Below are 27,631 nucleotides of genomic sequence, written 5' to 3'. Positions count from 1 at the left end.
TCTCTTCAAGCAATGCCATCAATAAAACTTTTAGAAACTCTACAGGGTTATGGTTCCATATCAGAGCTGGAAGAAATACAGCATGATGAGGAGGAAAGCAGGCTTTTCCGGCTAAATGTTTTTGCCTTCCAAAAACTGCACACACAAGGGCCCATCACAACACCCCTCTGGTTTCTGGGAATGCAGAATATCCACTAACACGCTTACCCAAACACCTCTGAACACATACACACATCTGTTCACCAAGGCTGATTACTCACATAAGGTTCATTCCTCTTTGATTCTTCCATTAGGGTCAGAAGTTACTTTTCCTTTTTATATTTCTATCTCTAGACCCCATCAGTGGCAAATGCTCAAGCACTTCCAAAGTGTTCTGACAAATCCCTCCAGCAGGCACGTAACATCATCCCAATTTTACAGATGGGGAAATTAAAGCAGAGACAGAGGTTAAGACAGCTAATTGCCTACGGACACTAAGTGAGTCAGTAGAAAAGCTGGGAATTGATCCCAGGAACCGTGTCTTCCATTCCTCTACTCCACCCACCAATCAGTACACCCTACCAGATGGTTCTTATCATTGGACATATGGACTGAATATTGCTAAGTTGGTGTAGAAGATTTGCTATTTAATTAAGTGTCCTGTCTTCCATCTCCATAGGATGCATAGGGGACACTCCAGCCAGAATCCCATCTGGACCAACTCAGAAAAAGTCTCTATAAAGCAAACAAAGCCCTAGGCAAGCACAAAAATTGTTCCCAAACCTATCAACCTGCCCTGCAACACAGACCCCAGCAAGGTTAGGAAATAGGCTGAAACTCAGGAGCCTTGGAAGAAGCTCATGTTTGTCAAAGTCTGGCTTCAAATGATGTATGAGCCACCAATTAGGCTGGGAACTACTGTGTCATGTGAAGGCTCTTCCTCCAGCCTTCACTGGGCACCACCAACGCTGCCCAACTGGAGATACCAGCAGACTCACAAAAAGCAGATGGCACAGAGTCATCTACTTTCTTCTGGCATTAGCTCTCTCACATCACAGCGCTGGTGTTGGTAGGACAGAGAGACCAGTTCTGCCTGGCAAACATCAGACGCCTTCTCGCTTTCCAGTCACTACCAAGGACACTTGAAATAGCTCCTGAAGTGGTTATTCATGATGCAGAGGAGGAAACCTTCCAACAGAGAGGCAGCAGAAAGAGACTTTCCACATCACTGAAAGACAAGTCAGCAATTGCTTTCCCAGCATGGACCTCACGAACTTACAGCAGTGTCTTGGTCCCCATTCACAGATAGGCACAGAATGGTGCACCTGCCTTTCCAACAGAACCCAAACCAGTTCACATCCTTCTGTTCCCCTTCGCACCCTGTGCTCAGCACCCAGCAAGACGCAAGGGAAAACCCAGGCATCATCAGGTCTGCAAAAAAGATTTCATCCAAGAACATGCTCTCCTGAGTGCAATGCACGACCCAAAGCTCTTATGGGCAACCTGTTGATGCAGTTGTGTACTGATAAGGAAAACACATGCATACTTCTGCCCAGCAGAAGCCCATGCAAGTAAGAACCATCAGCATATACATCTCCATTACTTTCTCAACAAACAGAAGAGGGTTGGACAACATTCTCTTTAGAAAGCTTTGCATCAATATTGACAATGTAGGAATAAAACCACAACACCTTTCCACGTGTGCTATAAGAGCCGGGCAATCCTGGAAGGTGCCTCCTGATAGAGAAAAGCGACTGCACGTACCTTTCATCCCAAACTTGGACCGCCGGCCATACTTGTTGATCATGATAAAGAGGACGACCAAGAGGACACAAGCAAAAGCTGCCAACCCAACCGCTATGGAAACCTGAAAGGAAAAAACCTGAGTCAAGATGGAGAATTTTAGGAGTCTAGATTGGAAATGCAGCACCTTCTTGCCCGTTTAACCTTTCTGTAGGCTCATATGATCTGCTGAAGCCCTGGGGATATCAGCTGTGGAGGTTTTAAAAACACAAGCTAAAGCAAAGGGATCTGACACAGCTTGGAAGCATCAAAGGCTGTTTGCAGGACTGGGAAGTCTGGGATCTCCCTTGTCAGCAATGCTGTTCTGGCACCAGTTCTCCCCATCCTCTCACTCCATACCTCTGCACGGAAGGAGGACCTCTGGTCCAATGTCTGGGGTCTGCCTTCACTGCAGCATATCATGAGCTTCCATTTGTGACACCACCACTGTGCCACGACGTCACAATACTGGCTATGCTAACCTCAGCTGGAAACACACAGGAGCAGCACAAAATTCCTTAGGAAGAGCAACTGTCTCCATCCAAACATCCCTCATGAAAAAGAATGAGGGAAAATAACACACCACAGGAAAAAAAAAAACACCACAAAACAAAAAAACAACCCCCAGAAGAAATTAAGTAGAACTGGTGGGGTTTTTTCCCAAATAACATCTGGTTTTCCTAAAGCCTCTAATGGTTCCCTATTTATTGTAATTTTTAGTAGTAAACATTTATACTACAGCAATGTCCAAAGTCCTTCATTGGAACTGTACTTCCACTGTGTCAGTATACAAGGAAAGAAAACCTCCTTGCCCTAAAGGCTTTACAATCCCAAGCTTATTTTAGTATTTATGAATATTTATTCCTTCAAGCCTTTGCTCAAGATACTTTTATTGCATTGATGTAAACAACAATTTCTTTGGCATTTGTCCAATTGTTCTCCTGTACTGGGTCTTGTGATGCATTTAGTCTTCACTTCCTTTTACAAAACTCTATTCTGCTACAATAGAATATACATCATTTAGCCAAGAAAAAGTAATTTCATTTTGCAACCCTTTTCCCTGACCTTGATACATTAGCTACGATATTTTTAAATTTTTATTTTACCATGTTTTATTTTCATCCCCCAGTTTGTTTTCTGTGCTTTATATTTAATAATCAGTGCACATTATTACTCCTATCTCACTGTTCAAAGCTTTCACTTCAGTTACAGGAGATTTTCAGCTGGGTGAGAACTGAAACCAAGGTGGACTGAGTTTTGCTCATTCTGTTAACAGCTGGTGTGTTTCAAGCTCTTAAAAAACTGTCACAGAATTAGAGCAATTGTGTAACATGTTAATTTTTTCCCCCAGTACTTATAGGCACTTTTTTTCCTTTTTCTACCTGGATTCTGCAGAAGAAAGACAATGTTGAGATCTGATAAGCCATAGGATTTCTTTCTTTTTTCATTTTTGGCATGCCCTGAAGGGCAGGAGAGAGGGCAAACTGGCATTGACAGAATTGAACCAAGCTAAATCTGAGTCCCTCACAGGGCTAAATTTAACAGCTCAATAATAGTCTGAAACACACAATTGCCTGATTGTTTGTTCTCTGGGTGCTACTTTTTTAGATTGAGAATTTCTGACCCTGCCAGCAGCGACTTCACAGGATGCCTTATTTTCAAAGGGCTCCCTAGTTCCACACTGCAGACCCAAGAGGATCAGATAGTTTGTGTCAGTATTTTACTTGCCTGACACAAGCCACAAAATCCTCCTGATTGTTGTCTTGAGTCATAAAGGAAGAGATTTTCCTTGCAAACATCTCAAAACAGCACAGGAATGTAAATGCCAAGTCTTCAATAACAAGAAACGCATGCAAAATGGTTTTGTAGAGAAGAGACCAGGACTCACCCCAAAAGTGTCCTCCTCCGGTTTGTGGGTCACAGTGATTGGTGGGGTGGGACTCACTTCATAATCACCGACTGAAACCAAAACACCAAAGACAGAAGATTGATCGTGGCTCTGGCTCCCATGGGACTCCTAAGGCACCAGCACATCCCAAAGGCAGTGCCTGACCTAACGAGATCCAGTTTACCCCTAACAGAGGCTGCAGCTTTCTATCAAATAGCACCCTAATCAACAATTACAGAGTTCCCTATGCATATCAGCAGAGAAAACACAGACCAGGACCCCACTGATGCAACTCCAACCTTACAGATGAGAAACATTTGGGCGCCTGGTGTCATAGTGTGGGTGGCCTCCATCCCTGAGCCATCTCCTAGAGTTTTCAGAAATCTATTGGGCTAAGTAGGGTTAAAACACAAGACTGACTCCAGCAGAATTTGATCCAAAGAACCACTGACTTGATTTTTTTTTTTCTTTGGAGGGGTGAGGCAGAAAGTATCTGTTGAGGAAACACTACAGTAGTCAAGTCCTGTGTCTCATCCCAGTCCACACTAGACTGCATGATAGAAATGGGCCATGACACACAAATGCTTGGGGATTGGCCAGCCTGCACATAGTTAAGACTCCTTCTTCTACACTACAACTAACCAGTTACACTTTCAGTGATATTTATCTCCAGTTCTGCCATTCAAGACCTCAAGAACTAAAATTTCCACTATAGAATCTTCTTTGGGATGTCACTAAAGGGAAATGAGCAGCTCCTGGGATCTAGAGATTGCCCAGCTGATCAAGAGCTCCTCAACCATCTTGCTTATGCGTGGGGACACAAGGGTTTTGTGCAGCCTCTGCCAGCTTGCTTCCTGATTTTTCCTCCAGGAGCACATTGGTCACAGAGGGGCAGAGAGAAGCACAAAAATGAAACACCCGCAGTATGCAAAGGGAAAGGAGACACTTACTTGAGACAAAGTTATCCGTACTCTCTGTGGAAAGGACAAAGAGAGAAGCAACACAGTTAGCAGCATAGCAAAAGGAGAATGGTTTCATTCCCAACCCGTCTCAGACATACTCCACCACCCCGAAGAGCCCAGAAAATCAAAATGTTTCATGTTTTATCCTGTGTGGGAAGTGTCACTGGGAATTGCTGCACATGTGCCAGCAGGACATGCCGGAGGTGTGAAGAGCATGAAGAGCACAGGGCTGAAACAGGAGGGAAGGGATGCTACTGCCAATCCAGAGAACAATTATCAGCACCCTGTACCGAGGCTTTTCAATGGTCATTAAATGTCCCTGCTTTCAGCAGGCAAGCAAAGTTCAACAGACACACGGGCTCAGCAGGATGGAGTTGGAGCGGAGAGAAGATGATTTTGCCCAGGGAGAAAGTCCTACAGTGATAAGGACCATCTCCCAGAAAGGACAGTCCACCTTGGGGCAGAGGGTTAGAGACCTCTTCTGGGCTCTCTCAATAGCTTACTGAGCCACTCATAAGAAGCTAACAGCACCTCAACTGGACGTGGAGGCTGTAGCTGTCCTAGAGCTGCCTCTTGCCCAAGAGATAGCTGCACCAGTCCCTGCTGTCAGCCACTTGACTGCTCCACTCTATTCAGTAAAGCTCCTTCAGCTCCGAAGGCGCCGAGGCCCCAGACAATGAGGTCTAAAGCTCTCGGTGACACTCAGTTTACATAGCATGAGAACAGCGTCAGCTTTCTATTCACTCGCCCATGTAAGAAACTGAGCCCGATATTAACTGGAGTTTACACAGCTTTGCTGGCAGAGGGCTCCTGGAAGGACACTGAAATGTTCGTGCCGAAGTACGGGTGAGGTTTGAAAGGGAAGCGTGAAACAACCCCCAGGTGACAAACACGGCTTTCCAAACCAGGGGAAAAAACCTGAAAAAATATTTTTGTTTCAAGTCAAGCAGAAGAGTAACTTTCCTTGGCTTTTTCTAGCAAGAGGGAAAAAAAACCCACCCAAAAACAGAGGAAGAAATATTTCATTTGGAAACTTTTTTTTCCCCCTATTAAAGCAGGCAGAGTCTAGTCGTAAAACTCTTGCTGCTTCTACATTTTCCTCTTTCTGTTTTTCTCTGCTGGACTAAGCAAATTCAACAGAAACCCACAAAAACTTTTTCCCGCTAAATCTTATTTTTCAAAGCATAAAACATAGCCAAGAAATTTCAGCCAGCTTGAGTTCTATGAGAAGTTTCCAAAGAACTGAACACTCATGGAGAGGGGATGCAGGTAAATTAACCTTTGAGGGTCAAATAAGGAGATGGTAGCCTATGGTAGAGATGCCAGTGACAACATGCAATGAAATTTTTATCAGGAGATGACACAAATCTTTCATGGGAGCCACTGCTCTGGCTTCTAGAACCACATCATCACAGAGAAGCAGGACATGGCGTGGGGCGTATCTCCCAGCTCCCATCCAGCTTCTAACAGCAACTTTTTCCTTTCAACCTGGGAAACACAATCTGGCACAGATCTAACAAGAGATTTCAGACCAGGGGTTTCTAAAAAAAACACGGTCACGGGTCCTTTTCTATGCTGCCAGGAAGTTTTCCAGGTACTACACTTTCATTAATTACTTAAGACTAATAACCGTATCCTGGGTAGTGACAGCCAAACCCTTGCACATGCAAATAGCTATAGGCAATAAGTTTCTTGAATGAACCACACTTGGGAACCTTCAATTTGTAGCATTTTTTGGAGGAATCTACCTTCAAATGGAAAATTATAAATGTCAGCTGCATTGAGCGTTAACGTCAGCTGTGGCAGCAGACAGAGCAACAAACTTCAAGGAAAGTAAATTACATCCTGCATTGGGCTGACAGGGTCTGCTAGGGTGAAGAACGGCTTGGGATTTCGGATCAGAAGAAATAAAAGAAACGGGTCAGTTCCTGTTGAGAGGTGGTTCAGGGTCTGTAAGTACTCTAGATCAACAACACCTACAAGGCATGGGTGAAGATGCACCCACAGGGGTAATATTTTACATATATTTTGCACAAACAGATTCTCCAAGAGTCTTTGACACAAGAAGCTCAGCAAACACCAATGTGCCTTCCCACAGCACAGCTCAGACCCATTTCCAAAATCAGCTCTCCAGAGCACCAGATCTGCCCCCTTTTCTGGAGCTGTCCCCATTTCACAGATGGGGAAATTGAGTCACGAAGGTGAGACCTGACAGAGCTGAGACTGCAAACCTGTGCCTCTCTGCACCCACCTACATTTGATAAGCTGCTTTTCTGCCCAGACAGCAGGAAATGTAAATAGGTCAGATAGCCAAACGGGACATCATCCTTGAAGCCTGAATATGAATTTTCCACTCCCATCCATATCAGATCATTTGTTCAATTGTCAGATCTTCAAGGCAGAGATCTGGGGTTGCATTTACGATATTTGACCTGCAGGAAAACTCTGTGTACATATATGGTGTGATATAAATAATAAATGAGAGTACCATGGTATTTTTCTATATTTAGCAAACACCCTATTTTGCTGGATTTTCTTGGGCTGCAGGGGCCAATTTAGAGCTGACACTTTCTCATGGCATCATTCCTGAAGGCAGCTGTATGCACAGATCTTAACTCTGTGATGGCCAGTGTGGTATCACAACGGCACAGAGCAGACCAAGACCCTCCATGCTCCTACCGAGCAGACAAGACGCCACAAAAGTCTCTACTGCACCCCCCAGAGCTGGATCTTCATGTCCTCAAATGCTTTGTGTTTTTGCAGTTAAGCCCTGAATTACTCAGGAGTACAACGGGGGATTCCAAACAATCAGTCAAGAAATCCCAGCAAAGTGATGCAAAGCGACTAATTGAGCCATCGCATCTTTTGTAGACCTGTCATCCTGGAATTGCACATGTCATATTTAGGAAGAAAACAATCCTGACACTGTTGCATCCAGCTATAATCATTTCACAAATGCAAGCTAGAAGGAAAACAAAAATAAAAAGGAAGAGCTGCATCATTCTAAAGGGCTTTCCTTTCTTTAGTTTATATCTAGCAAACCCATCGAAGAATACTTTCGAAAAATAGGGCTCTTTGGGGCACCCCAGAGGAGATCCAAAATAATTGACCAAACTTACATCCTCTTCCCACTGAAATCCCTAAAGATCTTAAAATATGAAACAAAACAAAACAACAAATAACACTGCAGAATATATTACACAACAAAAATATCTAAACCAATTAGTCTCTCTCTGCATTAAAGAGTTGTTATGACACCAAAGCACACTTGAGTTGGAGAATCACACTGGTTAGAAGAGGCTTCTAGAGGTCTCCTCTTCCAACCCACTCTTCAGATAAAATCCAGCTTGGGTTGTCAATGCCTTGTCTAGGTGCAAGGATTACCTGTAGGACCATAGTAAGACCTTTGGATTGCAAGCAACCCTAAGAAGATAAACTGAACATCCTACCTGGAAAGGGCTTTTCAAGGAAGTGTCCTTTGATGGTTTGGTTGGCTGAGCCCAGCTGGTTGGTAGCCACAATTGTGTAGTTGCCATTGTTGTAGTGGGTGGGTTTGTTGAAGAGCAAGCAACCCTCAGACACTTCCCCTTGTTGGTAAAACTCCATGTGGATGATCTCTGTCTCCCGGAGAACCTGGCCGTTGTGAAGCCAGTGAAGGGTGGGAGCTGGGTTGCCGTGCACTGCAAATGCAATGCAGTGCTCCAGGTGTAGCACTGGCTCCTCCAGGGTTAGGATGCGAGGGGGATCTAGCAGAGAGAAACATGGCAGGCTCACAGCACACCTCCACCCACATCACGTCTTCGTGCACCATGGAAATTAGGATTATTGAGAACACAACCTCCAAAATCCCTTGGTCCTTCTACTCTTACCATGGATGTCTGCAAAGAAGCAGTGCTAAGTCACAGGAACCATTCCATGCTCCCCAGAAGGTGGATGTGAACCACAGGCAGTTCTCTTGGGCTTGTGAACAAGGGGTATAAATTAACAACAGGGATGGTCCTTTCACCAGCCCGGAAACGATTAAGCTTGAAGTTGCCCATTTGAACACTTACTGCTGCTCTCCTTCCCTCAAGGGATCACAGGGAGGCTGCTTGTCCCTGCTAAGGAGGACACTGCGACGTAGCACTGTTACATCACACGTGTGCAAGGTGTCCCTTGGGGGCTCTCCAGTCGCACTGAGCAATTTTGGGTTGCATAGCTGTGGAAGCAAACATCCCTCAGCGACTGCCTGTCCTTGGGGGTTTTGACTGCCTGAATATCCCAAAGGAGTTCTCACCCGCCGAACACCCTCCAGGGGTGTTTTAATTAAAGGGAGTAGAGTGGGAGAGGAAAAAAGAAAAGCCGAGACTCCACCTGCAATTTGTTGCATATGCATTGCCTTCCCCCTCGGGACACCCCAAGAATTCAAATGTTGCTCTGCCATCGCTTCTGAAACCCCATTTACAACGCCTACATGTTAAGGTCCCAAACCCCAAGGCTGGCAAGGTCTGAACTAGAAGAACAAAGTTTTGCGCAAAAACAAAGGACACAAAAAGATGTAGGTCTTCCCTAAAACTCCATTTCCTGGTACCATCTAACTGCAAAAACAATCCACAGGGCATCCAGAAGGAACAAATACAATGCATCAATTTCAACCAATCTTTTGAAAAAAAGACAACGAATTTTTCAGCCAGTGAAGGTGGTAGAAGAGAAGAAGGTGCAAGGCTTGTCAGAGCGGAGCAAAATTCTCCCACCAGGACCCATCTACCCTGAACCACACAGCCATGCCCCAGCCACCTCGTTTCACTTGCAAGCCTAGATCTGCATGTGGTTTGTTCACATCTTCCTGGCAAGGAGGATTCAAAAGAGGCAGCCACCTACACGCACAAACCCAGATCTTTTCGGCGTGAAATTACAGCCTGAGTGATGGGCCTGGGCAACAAGAGCAGGGGTAGCAGAAACTGTCAGCAGCTTAGAGGACTACACAGGTGAAAATAGGCATTGGCATGGTGCTGTTTAAGGTGTGGAGGAAAAGATGCTAAAAACACAGCGCAAAACACAGCCACCCGCTGACCAATCATCTCTGAGCTGATCTGAACTTTAATTACCTCCACTCTTCAATCCATCAATAGTACTTATTGAGAGGAAGATGAAAGTAGTAAAGCAACTGCTCTCCTCTTTCCAGTTCCCTGTGATCCCTTGTCATTACAGTGGTCACTGCACTGAACACACAACACGTGTGGGTTCACCAAGACTAGACAGAATCCTGCATGAGTCTGTCCTCTGCCTGGCAGGGTTGGGGGGCAGGGGATGGATTTTCAAACTACAGAGTAAGGGCAAATATTGAAGACACAGCAACATATAGTAAATCTCAGCTGCTTGAGAGCACAAAGCTGTGTAAACTTCCTCTTAAGGTCAGGTTTGTGTTAAATTATATTAGAAAGCACAAAGAAAGTTTAGCTACTTGCGGCTAAAAGTGAACAGTTGAAATTTGACATGTGCGTGTTTACACGGCATTTGCAGTTTAACTTTGTAGGAACAGATCTGGGAGAAAGCACCAGCGTCCCTGGATTCAGAGCCAAGATTTACACTGGCTTTAGCAAGCATGACATTTAACCTCTCACACAGCATCAGAGCAAGAAACTCTGTGTTAGTAAACAGAGTTTTAGCCCTCCTATGGGAGCTTTTCTCTGCTAGACCTTTCAGGAGATGGGTGGAGAGATGTCCACCACCAGTGTGGCACTGCTGCTCCTCCCCTGCTCTAGTGCTCATTTCTGCATTAATGGAAGCATCAGGAAAGTGAAAACACTGACACTTAAGAGAGAGCTATGTGAGCATCCACCTCCTCCTCATTGTGCTCAGCTCCTAACCCTCATCCACAAAACCAGTATGTCACAGGTAGTAAGTGGCCATGCATTCACATGGTCCCAGGGCAGCCCTCCAGCCTCCATAATGGTCAAGGTCACTTCGGTGTTACTTACAGTAGACGGTGAGCAGCACACTGGCATTGCTCATCCCCACCACGTTCTCGGCAATGCAGGTAAGCAGGAACCCATTGTCCTCACTGGTGACATTCACCAAGGTCAAATTGATGGCGTGAACATTGGTCCAATTGAGGTTGGTCTAAAAATCGCAGATAAAAAGACAGAAATCAGCATCTGTTGGCTTCTCTCCTCCTCACCCCTGCACCCAGACGATTAGGATCCCAGTTTCCTTATAAGATGCAAGGAGGTCTCCAAAATCCTGGAACAAGTAGAATCTGGGTGAGGGGAAGTGTTTCCTCATCTGCTTTAGCACACCATATCCTATAAGAGAAACTACTGGGAGGGGGAGAGCCACAGCACTGCAGCACTGATAAACACGGCTTGCCTCTAGGAAAACTTGCTTAGCTGCCTGTTTCAGCTACAGCTTTTGCAGACACCTCTGTAAACAGGTAGTTTCATTCAAAGAGACATGAGTTAATTCAATTAGGGAGCAGTGAGATATGAAGCTATCTCATCTTGACTTTCCAGCCGTACAGAGTGAAGGTTTTGCTGCTTTCAAGTAGTTCCCAGGTTCTCGTGTGGATACTGCATGATATCCTTTTTCCCTTTGGATACAGCCCTTTCCCATTTCTCATAGCAGTCTCCACCGTCTACCCTCTGCCCTATCATGCACAGGCCAGGGGAACCCATCACAGCTGTCTTGCGTGGGCCACTTTGGGCACAGCCGGCACTGAGGTCCCACAGCTCCTACCTGGTGTGTGTTGATGGAGTGGAGATCGGCCACTGTCCAGTCGACATCGGGCAGTGGTGACCCTGAGCCGTTGCAGGTGATGACAGCGTTCTCTCCTTCCCTCACCGTCAGGTTCACGTGGCTCACGCTGATCTCGGGGAGGTCTAGGAGAGCCAGACACCAAGGAGCTCAGGTACAGAGCAGCGTTTGCTACAGCCAGCCACAGGGTCCACACATGTGGACCCAGACTTTGACAAGCTGTTCCCCAAAACCAACCTCCAGCACGCTGGAATAAGTAACAAGAGACAACAGCACAGCCTTGCCCCACCAAGGGAAGGATGAGGCACAGAGACAAGGGAAAGTATGGACACTGGAGATGTGCCAGCTGAACAGAACCTCCCATCACACTCTAATCCCAAAGTTGGTGTCCAGTTCTGACTGCCCTTCCCTTCAAAAAAAAAACAAAACAAAACAAAACCTTTCCTCATCTTTTCTCCTCCCTTAGGAGCTGCTCTTGAGGGAAATCACCTAGGATGGGAAGGCTGCATGTGCTGGGAGAGGATCCAAAGCATTCCTACATTCAGGGACAAGGCACGGAGTGCCCAGCATTCCTGGCAATAAGAGTGCCCCTCTAATTTATAACAATCAAGAGAGGATGACCAAGGATATGTTCTCATATTAACTGCAGCTCACCTAATAAAATGTGCCCTTGTTCTTCCTCAAAGGTGGCAGAAAGATTCACTGATTTATGGTGGCCCTGATTTACACCACTTCCTTACTTGCTGCCACAGGAATCAAATATCCTTGCAACATGAAAGAAGATAGTGCTGGTTGCAAGAAGGGCAAACAGCCTTCTTGTAAGAGGAAGGCTTTCTGAGCTCATTGTAGAGGCAAATTGGGTAGGCAGGGTAGGGAGGATCTGACCCGTGGTCACCTCCTGTTGTAGGGCAGAAGCATCCATCACACTGACCCAAAGTCCCGGATGGTGATGCACATCCTTTTGTTGCTATCAGGGAGTGACATCAGGAGGAAAGCAACCTTGCACTGATTTGGAGGGGTGCCAGAAGAAAAGAAGCAGCAGTTAACACAGGTGGCCCCTCTGGGGCATCAGGAATCAGCAGAGAGGGAGATGGGAGGGACACGTACCGTCTCACCAGGTTGAACTGGTATCAAATGTGGCCACACAGAGCCACACCAACCCTTTAGCACCAAAGGACAAAGACAAATGGGGTGTTGTTACAAGATCCCTTGAGTAGTCTTAATGCTTGAGCAGACTGACTCTCCTCTGGAGGAAAGCAGATCAGTGTGGCAGATCCTTTCCCTTCCAGGTCAGAGGAGGTGCTCACCCTGCACGCCAGCACATTTGTGTTCCCAAATCAGCACCCTGCTGTCCCATCAAGTCTAATACCACCACTGACGGAGTCAACTTCTCCTCCCCTCCCTGATCACAAAGGATTTTTTTTTTTGTCTTCTAATCCTTGCAGATTATTCTTCCAATTGGGAGAGGAAATTACAGAGGTCTCTCAAATCTTTTTAGTTCATCCACATGCAGGCACACTTTGGCCTATTTCCAGAGCTTAATAAAGGGACATCATGAACTTGAAAAAAATAAATAAAAATAATGCAAATCCAAATGTGCATGCTCTTTGTATACTACCACTGCAAGAAACAAACCTAAATTCCTAGAACAGAGGATGATCACCAGAAAAAGGAAAAACCTCTGTGTTTCCTCCTTTTTTCAACCTGTGAGTTTGGCAGCTGCTTGTGTATAGGCAGCTTAATTGTTCTGGTGAAGTTACACCTACTTCCTTTTGCTCTGCAAGAGATGCTTTCCAGTAATGGCAACAGCAGAGCAAAAACTGACACCAAACAGGCAGCTGACGTGTGAACAAGGTGAAGGAACAAGAGATAACTATTGAACATGCCTCATGTTGCTCCTGGGGCCACTGGACTCTTTTAAACATCAGCAGGAAACAGAAAGAGATATAGAGTCATTCCTGACTCTTCCCTACAGATACAGACTTTCAAATGAAAAATTGAAACAAAAGAAAATGAATAGAGACATGCATTTCCTAAGAGTAATTACCAAAGACATGGTGGCAGTGACTTTTAACAATATGCTATTTCTAGGATTTGTTAGACAGAGGAAGAGCAACATGAAACATGTCCCTTTTCAAGACATCACATAGACTCATCACAGACACTTTGTCAAGCAACAGCATCACAGTGAAGGAAATGCTCCAAATCACCCTATACCTTCACACATACAGAAACAACAGCCCCACATTTACCCAGATACTCTATTTTTAATCCACAAACTACCCCCAGTCAGCTTCAATTGTCTTGTTCTTGATCACGGGACAGGATTCTGCAGCACCAGGTTCCCCAAGCAGATGGTTGAACCAAAGGTGCTGGATAGGGCAAGGCTCCCTCCCCGTTTCCCTCATCCCTGACCCTGGGAGTCCTTACCGCACTGGGTGATGTTCATCTCCTGCAAAGGGATGATGGCTGCGTCCATGTTCATGCAGTAGAGCTCTTGGTACTGCAGGTTTGCCTCACCCTTCTCCTGCCAGAGCTGGATCCAGCGGATGTCGCAGCTGCAGTTAAAAAGATTCCTCTCTAGTCTCCTGCGGGCAGAGAGAGCGTGAGAAAGGACGGTGGGGTGGAGAAGGACAAACAAGGACACTGCCCAGCTCTGGGCTGTCTGAGAACAGTCACCATGTGTGTGCAAGCAGCCTTTTAGAGTTAAGGGAGAATCTCCTCTGTGTTATTTGGCTGGGGTCTTCTGGCACATGTTGTTCCTGTGTCTCTTCCACCTCCAGAGAGACCAAGGTTACACATCCACATGTTCACAAAGTCTCCTTCATGCACTCACACAAGGTTTTACATCTCCCAGGGCAGCACATGGATACACATCTTTCACCACAAGATCTGCACATCTGCAGTGTGGTCCCACAGCCAGTCAGGCACTCAAAACACCCATTCCTCAGCAAAGGGAGCAGGCACATCCCCACTGCTGTGAAGCATTGATTCATGTCTTCAATTCCCATTTCAGTGGAGGTTCAAGTCCCTGCTGGGCAAAGCACATCTCCAGCCCCCGCAAGTGCTCAATGAAGCTGGCAGCTCTTCTCCCAAGTACCTTGTATGAACACAGCCTCCTGGTGACCCAGGACATGAGCTAATGTGCAGGGTATCATGCATTTTAATCAAATCAAATAGCACTGCACTGAGACCCTGCTGACCTAGCCAGGAGAAATGGAAAAAAGCACTGCCTTTAATGTACTTCATTTAAAACATACTTACACATAGTTTATATAACAGGAATGTTTATTATAATTGATTTTCCAACCTATTAACCATTTCATTTACATTTTTAAAGGCCTGCAGGTCTCTGTAGAGATGTGAGGAGGGCAGGTCCCAGCAGGGAGGAGAGCCCAGTGCTCAGCCAGGACAGACTGTGTTACCAACATGGGTTGCAGTGATAACTTGCCCAAACCAGGAGACACTTCCTGAACAAACAAAATATCTCCCCACATAACTGTGAAGTAAAAGAAATAAGGGAGCAGAGGAGACAGCACTGCAAAAGGTAAGCTCAAGTCACCCCAAAGGAGAAGGGCAACTCCAAAGGTCAAAATGTTGCTTCACACGACATCTAGATTCCCCCTGTCATACAGGGGGAAGCTGTTTTTCTGGTCTGTTCCACGTGTTACTGCAAAATTCATGCTTGCTTTTTCAAAATTAATTCCACCAGCTAACAGGATTTGGAAACAAACTTCCAAAAATGTGCAGCTGCTGTTTTGTCAATACAATATTGGATAAGGAGGAGGAGGAGGAGAAAGGATCTTCTGGTAGTACTCAGGGGTGTTAAACCTGAACCCTAATGATGCCACTTTGAATCTTCTCATAGAAGAAGATGCCATCTGACCTTTTCTTGGAACAAGCACCGAGTTAAATTTCACTCTGTGGCTTTTCATTAGTTCTTTCCTTTCCCATCACAAACACCTAAACCTTTGCAAGACAAGTACAAAGCTCAGACAAGTGACTCAAAGGCCAAAGCACTAAATACAACAGATCCAAGCAGATTAGTGCTGTGATTTGGTGGGATTCGAGTGATGAGGCGTTCCCTGCATGCTCCGACAGGTACAGCCAGTGCCTCGCACAGGCTTTACATCCTGTTCAGCACGGCCACAAATCCACCTTCTCCTTGGGATTCCCCCAAAGTCACTGCTACCAGCAGGACATGGGATGGCATGAGGGTAAGAGCCATGGGCTTGGCTAAAGGTAGATCAGGTAACTGAGTTGTACCCTGGGACCTACCAGGGAGCTGCAGAAGCTCTGGGGAAATGGGGAAGAAATTCTGCTCCCTTACAAATATCCTCACAAAATGAGGCTGTGGGGATTGCTGCTGCCCTAGCACTTAAGGGCAGCTCTGTAAGTAACAGACAGCAGCCTTCCCGGCCCATTGCTAATTCATGAAGGCCCATGAATAAAACAGGAGCAGCGGGCTTCAGGGCAGAACTTACCCACGACCTGCCCCAACATCAGTGAGGTAACTCGCTCTAATCGAGACCCCCACAGGGGCTTTTGCACAAATTAACTCCCATCACCATCTGGATTTGCCGAGTGCCACGGGCAGCTGGCATGACACTGCAGGTAGAAGGGGCACGGATGTGTGCACCCGTTCTCCAGAACACACGCTGCAAAAGCCCTCTTGACACTTGGGAGATGCCCTCCCTCCTTGCATGGTGCCTGTCCTGCCATGCCATGCCAGCTCACCAGAGAACTACAGAGATTCCCATGCTCACACTGTCCTGCACCTCCCCAAAAACCTCAGACCTCATCATTGCTCCAGCCTCATGGCTTGCAGGGATCATTAGGAGCTGCAGCTCCTTCCAACCCTTCCTTCCGTGACTTCTGTAATGTGTCCCCACTATCTACTACCCTCTGCGTCCCTTTTCTTCAAGGAGGAGAAGCATCTTGGGGACTACAAAGTGCCCTTTGGCCAAAATTTACTGTCATGCCAGAAGGCATCACCATGTGCTGTGGAGACACCTCCCATCACAGCGGGAAGGACAGATGCTGAAAGGCACAATGGGGCAGCCAAGAGGTCTTCATTGGTGTCATGTGTTTAATGGGTGAAACCACAGTGAAAATTAAGGCAAGAGGCTCCTCCACTTAAGACATATGCAGCCCTGCTTACTCCCAGAGAGGACAAATAGTCCCAAAGGGCATTTTTTGCATGAAGCTTTAGCCTGGAAATGTTGCCAAAGCATCACTTGGTTACACGTGCTCAGGAGCTGTGCCCACTCCCACACCTTCTGAAGGCCTCGTTAAAACTGAAAACGCCTGTGAGAAATAGCAAGTATCACAGCCACAAGCAAGCTGGCCTCTCTCTACAGAGCCTCACTGCTCTTTGCACTGAGGAGTTGGCCTGAAAAGGGACCAAACCTGCACATGATCCAGAGTCATCCTCCAGCCCCCAGGCAAAGCACAGGCTTTCAGCAGGGCATGCTCTGGGCACAGCCTCTCACACAGTGGGCACTTGTGTTTGGAACAGAGGAAAACTGGGGCAACCATGCCCTGCACCCTCATTCGAGGGGACGATGAGAGAGCTGAAACCCCAGAGCCATCTGGGCACCAAGTTAACTCTCTAGATACAATGCTGCAAATGCTTGGCTGAGCCCAACTTTGCTCCTCACAGAAAGCCGTACCCATCACCTCCCAAAACTGCCTGGACAGCCTACACAAGGGCAGACCAGGGCAGGAGAGGGATGCCATCAGCATCACAGGATGTACTGGACAGTCAGGTCTTCACATATACAGAGAGCAGGTTTTTTTTTCAGGCTATACAGTGAGATGAGCCATACGTCCTGTCCTATGCCTCCCCACTCATCAGCTAAAACAAATCTGCAGCTAAAGCCTCTCAGAGGGCAGTGGAGATCCTTGCCTCACTTCTCCTGTCTGCTTTGATTCACATAAAACTGCTGCCGAGGCTTCATACACTTGCAATTAAAGCCCTCTCCTACCTCGGGACTCAGACCTAAGCCTGAGAACCAAAGAGCGCCCAGCAGAGACAGAACGAAACCTATTTTTGTTTTTCATTTCTATTTATTTCCCAGAAGCAGGGCTTCTCTTGGCGGTCCAGCCAAAACTGTAATTTCCAAACCCCTGCCAGAAAAGGATGGGATGGAAAGGGAAGAACTCAGACAGGGAACAACGTGTGGCGTCTGATGGCTGGATTAGCTAATGCAGAGAGCAGGCAAGTACCCACTGTCTAGCTACAACTCTATTAGTGTGACTGTTGGCGGCAATAAGTTTTCAAGCTAGAGCCACAGATGATGTTAAGTTGGACTCATAACATTATCGGAGATGCTGCTGTGCCCCATCCCCACCAAAGCCTCTTGCTGTAGCATTGCAGAAATCTACTGCAGGGTAAGCTGGCAGGGACTGCTGGTATTAGAAATGCTGATGGGCCAGGCAGAGCGGCAAAATGTTCAGGACTACAAGGTTTTATACAACCAAAGAAGTAATTGGATCCAGAGTCTTAGGTCTTTCCGGGAAGGAATTTCTTGAAATGTCAGCCCTAAGCTCTCTGAGGACATGACAAAGGAAGCCAAGGACATGACAGAGGAAACCAGCTGTGACTTCTGGATAAGAAAGGCTCTAAGTCCAATGTTTATGAGCTGTTGCATGTGTCAGATGATTCCCTGTGCGCACTCAGCTTCAGACTTAGGAGAGCTGTGCACACATTAGCTTGAGCCCTGCTGGTCAAGGTCAGCCTGTGCTCTGGGAATTAGGGCTGGAGTTACTGGAAACCATTCCAAGCCTTGCTTCTGGCCAGGAGGAGAAAGAGATAATATTCTTTGGAAGTGTGCCTCCTTTTTGCCATCCTTTCTTCTGTGAGTCAGCAGAGGAAAAGCTCAACTCTGTTTGACAAGAAACTCTGCTTTAAAGCCATACCACCTTCCCGAGCTTGAGACACCTTGAATGCAGTCAGGCAGCTGTTTCAAGCCCCAGGTTCCCATCCACCTGCCTGCTTTCATAGCGTGGCATGATCTTCACATTAGTCTTCTGCTCTTTCCTCCTCCATGTTCACTATGAGTGGCTTTGTCAGGTTTCATGTTCCCTGGCAATCTCCATGTCACATCAGTTGTAGTTCCTCTACTCCCAACACTCTCTCAGAAACGATCTTCTCATCACTTCCCTTCCCACGTGTTCTGCTGCTCTGAGCTGCCTCGCTGCACGTCACAGTTTTGCCTTCAGCGATTATCCTCCCTCAAGATCCAGGATTGCCTGCTAGCACTGGGACTCAGTGAACCACTGCAGACCTGCACCCACTTGTCCCACCAACCCTCCCCGTAGACCTCTCTCTCTCAAGAAGAGCAGGCTCCTGCCAGCATCTGTATGCCCCTCGGATCTTCTGGCCTCTCCACAGCTGTGCACAAGTGCTGCTGCTCAGTCTGCCTTCCTCAGGCTTGCTGCCTCTGCATCAGTCTCTGCTGCTCACTGCCTTCTTCCTCTCCAGAGAGTTTTGGCTCAACTTCAAGTCCTTGGCTGATGTCAGTCTGCAACTCCCTTTCTAGCTTTCACCAGTGCTTCACACTCACTTTATGTGGGCCATGTATTCTGTCTCCCTCCCAGATTCTGGAAGCCTCCTTGGAGCTCAGTGTGCCAAAAAACTGTCTTCTACGCACCCATCCTCTGCATTTCTAAAAAAAATACAATATTTCCCACTTTTGCACATCCATTACTAATTTCTCCCTGTCTTGAGATTTACTTTTCCTCATCAACAGGTCCCATCCTTCTAGCGCTCGGAACCATGACATAGCATATGTCTTTACCTTAATTCCAAGCATCTTTGTAGGAATGATTTATTCAGAGCCCATATCTCAGGCTACACTTCCACACTGTCTTCTCTCAAACAAATCCAAAGCTCAGCAGGACAATTTCATGGCCCCAGGAGGATACTGTAGGCTCATCTCCGTGCCCCATTAACACCAACATTCCAGTGGGTATCAGATAAAATATCCCTCTTCTTTCACGGTTTGGGGAACATCATCATCATGTTATCCTGGTACTGACCATCCTACCTGTGCTTACATGGATGGAGGATCCTTAGTGATAAGGGAAAATTTGTCAGGAAGCATCAGTGACAAAGCAATTCCTCAGAAAAAAATTAATTTGACCAGGTTCTTACTCCAGCCCAGCAAACCAGACCCTGTGGGCACACACACTTGTGGGTCTAAACTGATCACTGGAGCTGATTCGCCAAGACTCCTTTCAGAGTGCAGTGATAGGAGTAGTTGTCTAAGATTCCAGCCCCACGTGGTGCCAAGCCTCCCCACAGGACACCATGGACACCACACATCACATCAGTGCTGCATTCCCACCCCATCACCTCTTCCCACCAACCCGCCCCACAAACTCCCACATTTCTATCTGCATTACTTTTTTCATCAATCAGGGCTTGCTGTCTTGTAGAAAACCACTCTCAGCACAGCTCCAACTGGAGCCAAGTAATTCTAATCATTCCCGTTTGCCAGGCTGCAGAGCACTGACCCCAAGTGACTCTGCTGACACCAACCAAACCCACGCCAAGCACACCAGCTTCCCTGTCAGGATCACAGTAGCAGAACAACACAGATGTATTCTTTATCAGGTGGGGATAAATACATTTTGCTGCCCAAACAGCCGCATCTCAATCCCCTTTGTGCCTGATATTGGTCTTTTGAGCCTGACTTGGGCTGGCAGACCTGGGACACACCCAAAGGACCAAAATATGACCAAATGAAACAAAACCACATAAAAACGAGCCGCATTGGAAATATCCCCATTAATCTGCAGGCTCACTGCTACACCAGGCCTTGCCAGTGCCTCTCGCTCAGGACTGCAGCCCCATTTGCTCCTCTACTCTTGGGTCTCTCCTGGGTAACAACCATCAATCTGAGTTTTGCCAGACGGTGCAATGACAATAAGTAAAGGTCTAAGAATACAAATGACTCATGCTATTAAACTTGAAACCTGAGCCAGGCTTGAAAAATATTTAGAGCTGTAATCAGTGAGGAGACAAATTCCAAATTCAGCATTTTAACTCTGCAAGCCAGATTCCCCATCAGAAGGGCGTTTCTCTATTTTCTAATATCACTATTAGTATTTTTCATTTAACAATTTGACAGAAATAAAATACACTGCAGTAACACCGGTGATAACACACTTACTCCCACTTAAAAGACTGTCTTTATTCTTTCATAAGTCACTTCAAGCTTACAGCTCTATTGATCATCAGTGAGGATGAATGGAGCTTCCCAGGATCCTCTGGGACAAATCCTACATATATATATTTTTTATACCCACCAAACAACTATTTCTAAAATTCAACAAAACAGGTCATCAGGGCAACGCTCCATTGATTTCGTGTCCACTTATTCTTCAAGCACAGTGCTGAATGCTCTATCAATAATTCAGCAGGCTGAAGGCCACCGGTGCCCCAGGAGAGACACTATCTCATCTCCCACATCGGAGCTGGGAGGTGCCTCGATTGCTGGAGAGCAATGGAGTCATTTGCCTAAAAAACAAATGTCTTATAAAGCTTGTCCATGAGCTAAAGAAAACAGGTAGCCCTACTCTGCAACAGATGAGGATCAAGCATTTGAGAAGATGCATTCAAAATCCAGCCTAGTAAGTATTTCTAATGTGTTCCCAGAGTTAGTCAACCATTTACTACCCCAAGCATGACTTGTTCATCATCCCGACATTAATTAGCCGGCTGCTGTGAAGTTAAAAGAGAGGCAGTTCTGCTCTGGTGCTCCTGTGCCCAGGAAACCCTCCCAAGGATGGTGCTGCCCACTGGAGTTTTAGGTAATTATTCACAGGCTTCAAAATAGCTCTATTTGGAAATCATTCCTCCACTGTGTCTCCCTTCTTCTCCCAGGAGACACCTCTAGGGTGGGACTTACAGTTCAAAGAGTCGCAGGGTCTGGAAGAGTTGCCATGACAGAGTGGTGAGCCGGTTCCCAGAGAGGTCTCTGAAAATTAACAAGAGAAAAAAAAGTAGTCACGGTAAATAATTCTTCCTGCACGTGGCCCTACCGCCTCCACAGAGCTCATCGTCCTCCTCTACGGGGAGGCTGTCAAGCAGTTTAGTACCCAAGTTTAGATTTTATAATGAGAGATTTTAATGAGGACAAACTCAATTGGAAGCTTCTCATTTTACTTATTTTTTCCAAGAGGGAAAAGGATTTATATCATGCTGCCATGTTAAGGAAAAAAACAAAGAGAGCAAGATGTGCCTGATTCTTGCCCATGAATCTGGAGCTTGACCAACCGTAAGCAGAGAGAACAAGTCTAATTTCACACTTTGAACAAAAAAAAAAAAAAGGTAGGTACAAACGACGTGTTAAAAATAGTAACAGCTATGTTTAAATGGCAGCATGATGATTACCCAAGGTGTTAGCATATGATCTGCAGTAGCTGCGTGCTCGAAGTGTCCCGGTATGGTTGTGTGTTGTTTGCACCCAGGGGTACCACTGTTACAGCAGCCAACAGCTCCTCGTCCCTCTCTCCATCTGCCCAAACTTGCACAAACATAAAATCTCATCTACCCGGGAGAGCTTTGCAACCCAGAAGACGTCACCTCTTCAGCTGAAAGCTAGACAGGATAAAAGAGTGTAAAAGCAACCTAAGCAGAATCATAGGATGGTTAGAATTGGAAGGAACTTTTTAAAAATCATTGAGTTCCAACCTCCCTGCCATGGGCAGGGACACCTTCCGCTAGACCGGGTTGCTCAAGACCGCATCCAACCTGGACTTGAAGTACTAAAAACAAAAGAAAAAAATGTGTTTGAGGCAGAGCAATCAGAAAGGAAGTCCTCAGTTTCTAACAACATGATAAGATGGTAACAAAATGCCTTCTGTAGTGGGCAGCCTTCCTGGGGTCATCCAGCCAGCCTGAAAGCCACCAACTGAGGGACGAGCCCATGGGGTAAGCAAAGAGATGGGTGGTCACAAGCTCTGGCAGAAACCCAAAGCCTCCCACATCTATACTGGCCTCCAGAAAACACAGGAGATGTTGGCTCCTATCCTTTGCTGAACCCAGCCCTGTCCTCACCAGCCCCCTCCTCTTCGCGAGCTGCCCGGGCAGGCTGTGGGCAAGCGGGGCAGCTCAGTGTGAGTCTCAGGTACCATCCTACCATGACCTCACTTGCCGGAAAGGGTAACAAGGGGCCAGAGGCATGAACCACTCAGAGGAGGAGGTAGGGGACAAGGTGGCACAGAGGTGACAGCAGGCAACCCAGCCGTGCCTGGCTCAACCCACGATCCCCATTTGATTTGCAGAAATGAATTAAAACTTAAGACAGCAAATCCCAGAACTGCTCCTGCTGGGGTAGGTCTGATCCACGAAGCTTCAGGATGAGAGATTCATTTGTCACCTCACCCCAGGTCGCAGCAAGGGCAGGCACATGCTGGGCAAACGCAGAGAGAGCACAGCCCAGGGACCACCCAAAGCAAAACCAACTCTGCTCCTGTCCCTCCTGCCACCAAGCGATGCTGCGAAGCCCCAAACCCTGCAATTAGGAGTGGGGAAGCCTCTGCAGCTCACACAGCTCGCGCATCGTCCCAAAGGCTCTCTGTGAGCCTGGCAGAAGAATAAGCCCAAACACTTCCACAGCACAACGCTGCATCATTAAGCTCTGGCTCCGTTTCATATCAGCCCATCCCGCTGCGGAAACCATGGCAAACCACAGGTACCTCATTTCACATGACTAAGATCCCACCACTCCTACGGCTGTAGACAAACTGCTCCCAGCCTCCGATAAAGTTTAGAAAAGCAGCAAAAATAGCAGGTGAAACTAAGTCAGGGAGGGAGGAGTGGGGGGAAATATTGCAAAACTCCCTTTTTAATCCACCCCGGAGCACTGAGCACCTGGAAACTTTGCAAAGACAGATGAAAAGTAGGAGGGGAGGGAGCAGCTCGCTGCTACTGAAAAGCGAGACAGTAAACTCCCTCCCCCAAGCAGGGAGAAGAAGGAAGCGTAAAGGGGGATGCATGAGAGACAGCGAGATGTGGGAGAGAGGCAGAGATGCAGAGGAGGGAGTGAATCTTGCTGGAATGTCCTTTCTCAAAGGTCATGTTTTGCTACATTAGGCAGAAATGTCAAGAGAAAATTGGATTCTGAAAGAGAAGAGAAAAAACAACAGGCTTTCCACGCAAATAAGGGAATCAAAAATAGCATGATCGTGTTATTACAATTTAGGACACAGAGAGATGGAGAAAGGAAACATCCTCACTAATGCAAGGAGCTTTGCCAGGCAGATGTGCTCCGCTTCTCATCTCCTGCAGTCCCTGAAAACCAGCTCCTACCACCTCCTCCATCCCCCAGACAAAAACCACAGCAAGTATGAGGCAAAGAGGAGATGGGTCTTCACTTGCACACATCTGGCAGGAGACTCTGCTCTCAAAGGGCAAAGCTGATGTTCAATCTGACCTGACTATCAGCTTTCTGCAGGGCTGGTCAGTGGGACAAGCACCAACAGCTTCATTTTCAATCAAGGACACACGTGGGGAGGAACATGTTTGTCATTGGAAAAAAACACCTTGGACAAATTAAAACCTCAGAAAGGTCCTGGCAATGGACCCTTGCAAAGGTCCCTGATCTCAGCACAGAGACAGACAGGCACTACACACATAAACACATATTAAAAATACATTATTTTGGTCACAAAAACTCCAAAAGTCAGAGATGCCAGGATTGGGTTTCCATGTGCAAAGCGTACACCTGCTGACTTCTGCCGCAAAAGATAGAGAGCTCCTATGGAGAAATCTCACTGCACAGCACTGATTTCTCCCCAGAATAGATCCATCCCGTGCGCCGGATGGGGCAGGTTTCCTGGGGAAGATAGCATGTGATTGTGTAATTAGAGACAGTGCTGCAGCACATGCATACGAGGAGATTTAATTACAGCTCCGCGGGTGAACCGAGCTCCGGCACTTTGTAACTCCTGGTCAGTGCTCACAAGGTTCCCCCTGTGCTCAAACCGAGTTTCCCAGCATTTTATAGAAAATAAATGGGGAGGATTGGGGAAATCAAGGCCCTCCCATGGCAGGACTAATCTTTTCCCAGCTACTGCTGCCCATTCTGGTTTCCAAGGTCAAAAGCCCATTGTTACCTCCAGATCCTCATCATTTGCAGTGATCTGAATCCCACCCTTCCTGCACCCATGGCTGGGCAGCACCAGGTCTCTCCTTACAGATCTACTTTTCTTCCCCACCCCATCCAGCCTGTCTCCCAAGCAGGCTGAATCACACTATCCATCGTCCTCCAGCCACTCACAAATACTTCTCAGCCCCAATTTTCTTACCCATCCCCAAATTTCCTATGACCTTTCTTGCCTTTACATTCTCCCACACCCAACCCCAGTCTCCCAAGATGACTTCTGCTCCTCGTCTCCCCTGTCCACTCCCAAAAATTTGCAAAACTTCTCCCTTCCATTTGGATCAAGAGCCACTCTGCCCACGTAAGGAAACAAACCAGACCAAAAGCAAGTCTTCCAAGCAGAATCTGCCCTTTGACAAAGTTCCTTCCCCTCCACTAAAGGAGGGCACAGGTGCTCTGTAACAGGAGCATCACCAGTATTTCCTAGCTTGAGCAAAACATCCCATTTCCCCCTCCTCCCTTCTGCCACCTCAAACATCTAAGCAGATTTTTATTTGAAACTAGAGAGAAATAAGAATAATAAAAAAAAATTAAAAGAAAAAAACAGCCAGGAGCAGACATCCAACACAGAAAACTTCAGCCTGAGCAATTAAAATCTGGCAGACTCATAGGAAAATGGAAGCAGTCCTGTAGCGGAGCATGCCAGACAACCTTTATAACAGCCTGTGCATCAGCTCCACCTGTAATAAAACACGGCACATCACGCATCGAGGAAACACAGGGGGAGGGAAGCAAAACACCTTCCCTGCATATTTCTCAGCAGAGAACAGGAACCTGTCTTTCTCAGGACAGACCTGCCATCAGCACTCCTGGAGCACGTTCAAACTGCTTCTTTGCCACGGGACATTTTCTCCATCACTCACAAGACGTTATTTTCCACGGAGACAGTCTTTAGAAATAGCTGCCAGGCTCCTTTTTGCCTCTGGAGCAGGTTTCAAAGGAGTTGGGTAGGGAAAAGGGGTTGGATGAAGTTTGCCTGGACCAGGTCCAGAGCAGCAGACACCGAACTGCTTCGTGACTCAGGCTCAACACCAGTCACTCTCCTCCTGCCCCAGCAGCCCTGCTCCTAGCCTCCTGCTTTGCAGCTGGCTTATCATGCCATGTCCCCACCAGCCTTCTCTACCAGTAACCCCAGGCACACCTCAACGGTGGGACATTATCACCCAGTGACAGCAAAGTCCCAGTTCTTGCTCTTTCTCTCCATTCATCCTCCTCCTGAGCTTGAAAAGAGATGGGTGAACGTGGGATAAGAGAGACGTCTGGATCCGTGCAACCCAGAACAAGTGGACTTCAGTGCAAGGGGAGACAGCATGTTTTCTCTTCCCTCAATAACCCAGCAGCCAAAAATGTTTCCACTATTAAAGCCATTTTTATTCGGCTAAATTAAGCCGGATGCCTCATTAATGACACCAACAAGCAGGAGCCCCTGTAATTAAACTGTAAGCTATATTATGCAGTTCAGCCCAACGTCATGGCAGAAACGCTGCTGCTGGGGAGGCACCCTCCATGCCTGTCCCTCCTCCACGCATCCCCATTCTCCGCTCGCCCCTCTTTCCAACCTGACACATTAACTTCTGTATGGGAGAAGTTTTTCACACGTTTTAATAACATGGTGCCACTCTGAAAATCCTGATCGGGGAGGGGGGAGGATTAACTGTGTGGAGCAGCTGGGGCTCAGGGAGCGTGAGCAACTGCCTGGCAGAAATGAGAGGCGGGATGCACATCCTCAGCTGTGGTCCCCAGCACTGGATATGCCGGTAGCATTGAGTGGGACTCCCTTGATATCCTCTGTGCTCTGGGCACAACGGATGCATTTCCCATCACCTCACGGCTCGTTGCAGCCTTGGCTGGATGCCGGTGGCCACAGGAGAAGAAAATGTCAGCAGCCTCGCATGCTGGGGTAGCTCCATCCAGGCTTCATTTCTGCAGCGAGTAAGCCGCTAAAGCTTTGGGTTTGAACCAGAGAAACACTGGAAAGACACTCTGGGGCTTGCTTGTCCCTGCCAGATAACTCCAGTGACCTCTAAAAGCAATGCTACACTCCCTATTGCCTGTCCTGCCCTCCCTTTCCCCCTCCCTCCTTTTCCTGTTTAGTAAGCAGCTTTGCTCATTAAGGCAAAAAATGCACTGTCCTCCCTTAATGAATGTGCTAAAATTACCCCAGCAAGTCCCAGAAGCTGTGGCAGCACAGGTCTCCCCACAAATCAGGCTCTGCAAATATTAGACTCAATTGAAATCTCTGGTAGCTCAGTGCAAAGCCTCAGCAGGACATGCTTGAGATAGAGCCTGCAAAAGCACTGGGAGATGTCAGGCACAGGTGAGAGCTGGAGAGCAGAGCAAGCAGACCGGGACACGGTGTTAAAATGGTCACCCTGAGGTTTCCCAGCTGCCAGCAATTCTCCTGTTTGTGCTCCCTGCACAGGCTCAGCATCAGGACACGTGTATCGGTGCTATGGAAGAGTAGGACAGATTACAAAGGTCTTCCATGGTCTGACATGACCTACAGTCCAGTTTTCTGCTCTTCAAGCAACCCCTTAGCAACACCCAGGTCTTTACTGACCCAAAACACAGCAGAACCAAAAAGCCTCTGAGGTTCAATCATCCTTTGTGAGTTTGGTCAGCGTAACTAACTCCTTTCTCATGTCTATGGGTATTGTCCCGTGCCTTGCAAGGCATCTGTTGCACAGTGTGTTCCATCACATTATCATCTCATTTTCCCCAAATTACTTCTTGTTCTAGGGCTAGAGCCAGAATTTGCAATAACTTCCCAAACTCAAAGCATCCTGCATTAGAACAGAGCAAGAAACCATCATCGGTGACGTACAAGAAGAGACCCTGCCGCTCCAATGCCCACCTGCTAGCCCTGGAAGTGTGATACCAGAGGAGGAACCACCAACCCCTCCGTATTTCCCAGTTGCACAATCTTGATTTGTAAAATCCCAACTGTCACTGAAACAGAGCTGAAGGAGGTGGAAGGGGCTGGTCTCCTGCATTGTTCTTTAAACAATAGCGTTACAAAAGAGAAGTTGCAGAGCAAGTGGGAAGGCGTGAGGCACCACGCCTCTGTCACAGGGCTCCCACAGCCGGCGCCAGCCGCACATCTGCCCCACGCC

The 27,631-nt window shown here is 47.1% G+C and overlaps 1 protein-coding gene across 3 annotated transcripts in view; it reads right to left on the bottom strand.

Moving 5' to 3' along the window:
* The window catches only part of NTRK3 (neurotrophic tyrosine kinase, receptor, type 3), a 226,263-nt gene that overhangs the window by 143,660 nt on the left and 54,972 nt on the right, over window positions 1-27,631 (bottom strand). For all 3 annotated transcript variants that reach the window (XR_001412371.1, XM_014944753.1, XM_014944754.1), the window contains exons 4-11: window positions 21,261-21,329; window positions 13,774-13,931; window positions 11,326-11,468; window positions 10,572-10,713; window positions 8,061-8,357; window positions 4,600-4,623; window positions 3,650-3,720; window positions 1,744-1,846 (exon numbers count right to left, since the gene is read on the bottom strand). Coding sequence is in view for 2 of the 3 variants with exons in the window: in XM_014944753.1 (XP_014800239.1) it covers window positions 1,744-1,846; window positions 3,650-3,720; window positions 4,600-4,623; window positions 8,061-8,357; window positions 10,572-10,713; window positions 11,326-11,468; window positions 13,774-13,931; window positions 21,261-21,329 (1,007 nt within the window). In the remaining variant the exon portion in view is untranslated. The remainder of the gene's footprint in view (window positions 1-1,743; window positions 1,847-3,649; window positions 3,721-4,599; window positions 4,624-8,060; window positions 8,358-10,571; window positions 10,714-11,325; window positions 11,469-13,773; window positions 13,932-21,260; window positions 21,330-27,631) is intronic.

The sequence above is a fragment of the Calidris pugnax genome, unplaced genomic scaffold (genome assembly GCF_001431845.1).
Source record: "Calidris pugnax isolate Ruff unplaced genomic scaffold, ASM143184v1 scaffold70, whole genome shotgun sequence".
In the NCBI taxonomy this organism is placed as follows: Eukaryota; Metazoa; Chordata; class Aves; order Charadriiformes; family Scolopacidae; genus Calidris; species Calidris pugnax.
The sequence above is the reverse complement of the archived record's forward strand: the minus strand, read 5'-3'. Positions and strand labels throughout refer to the sequence as shown.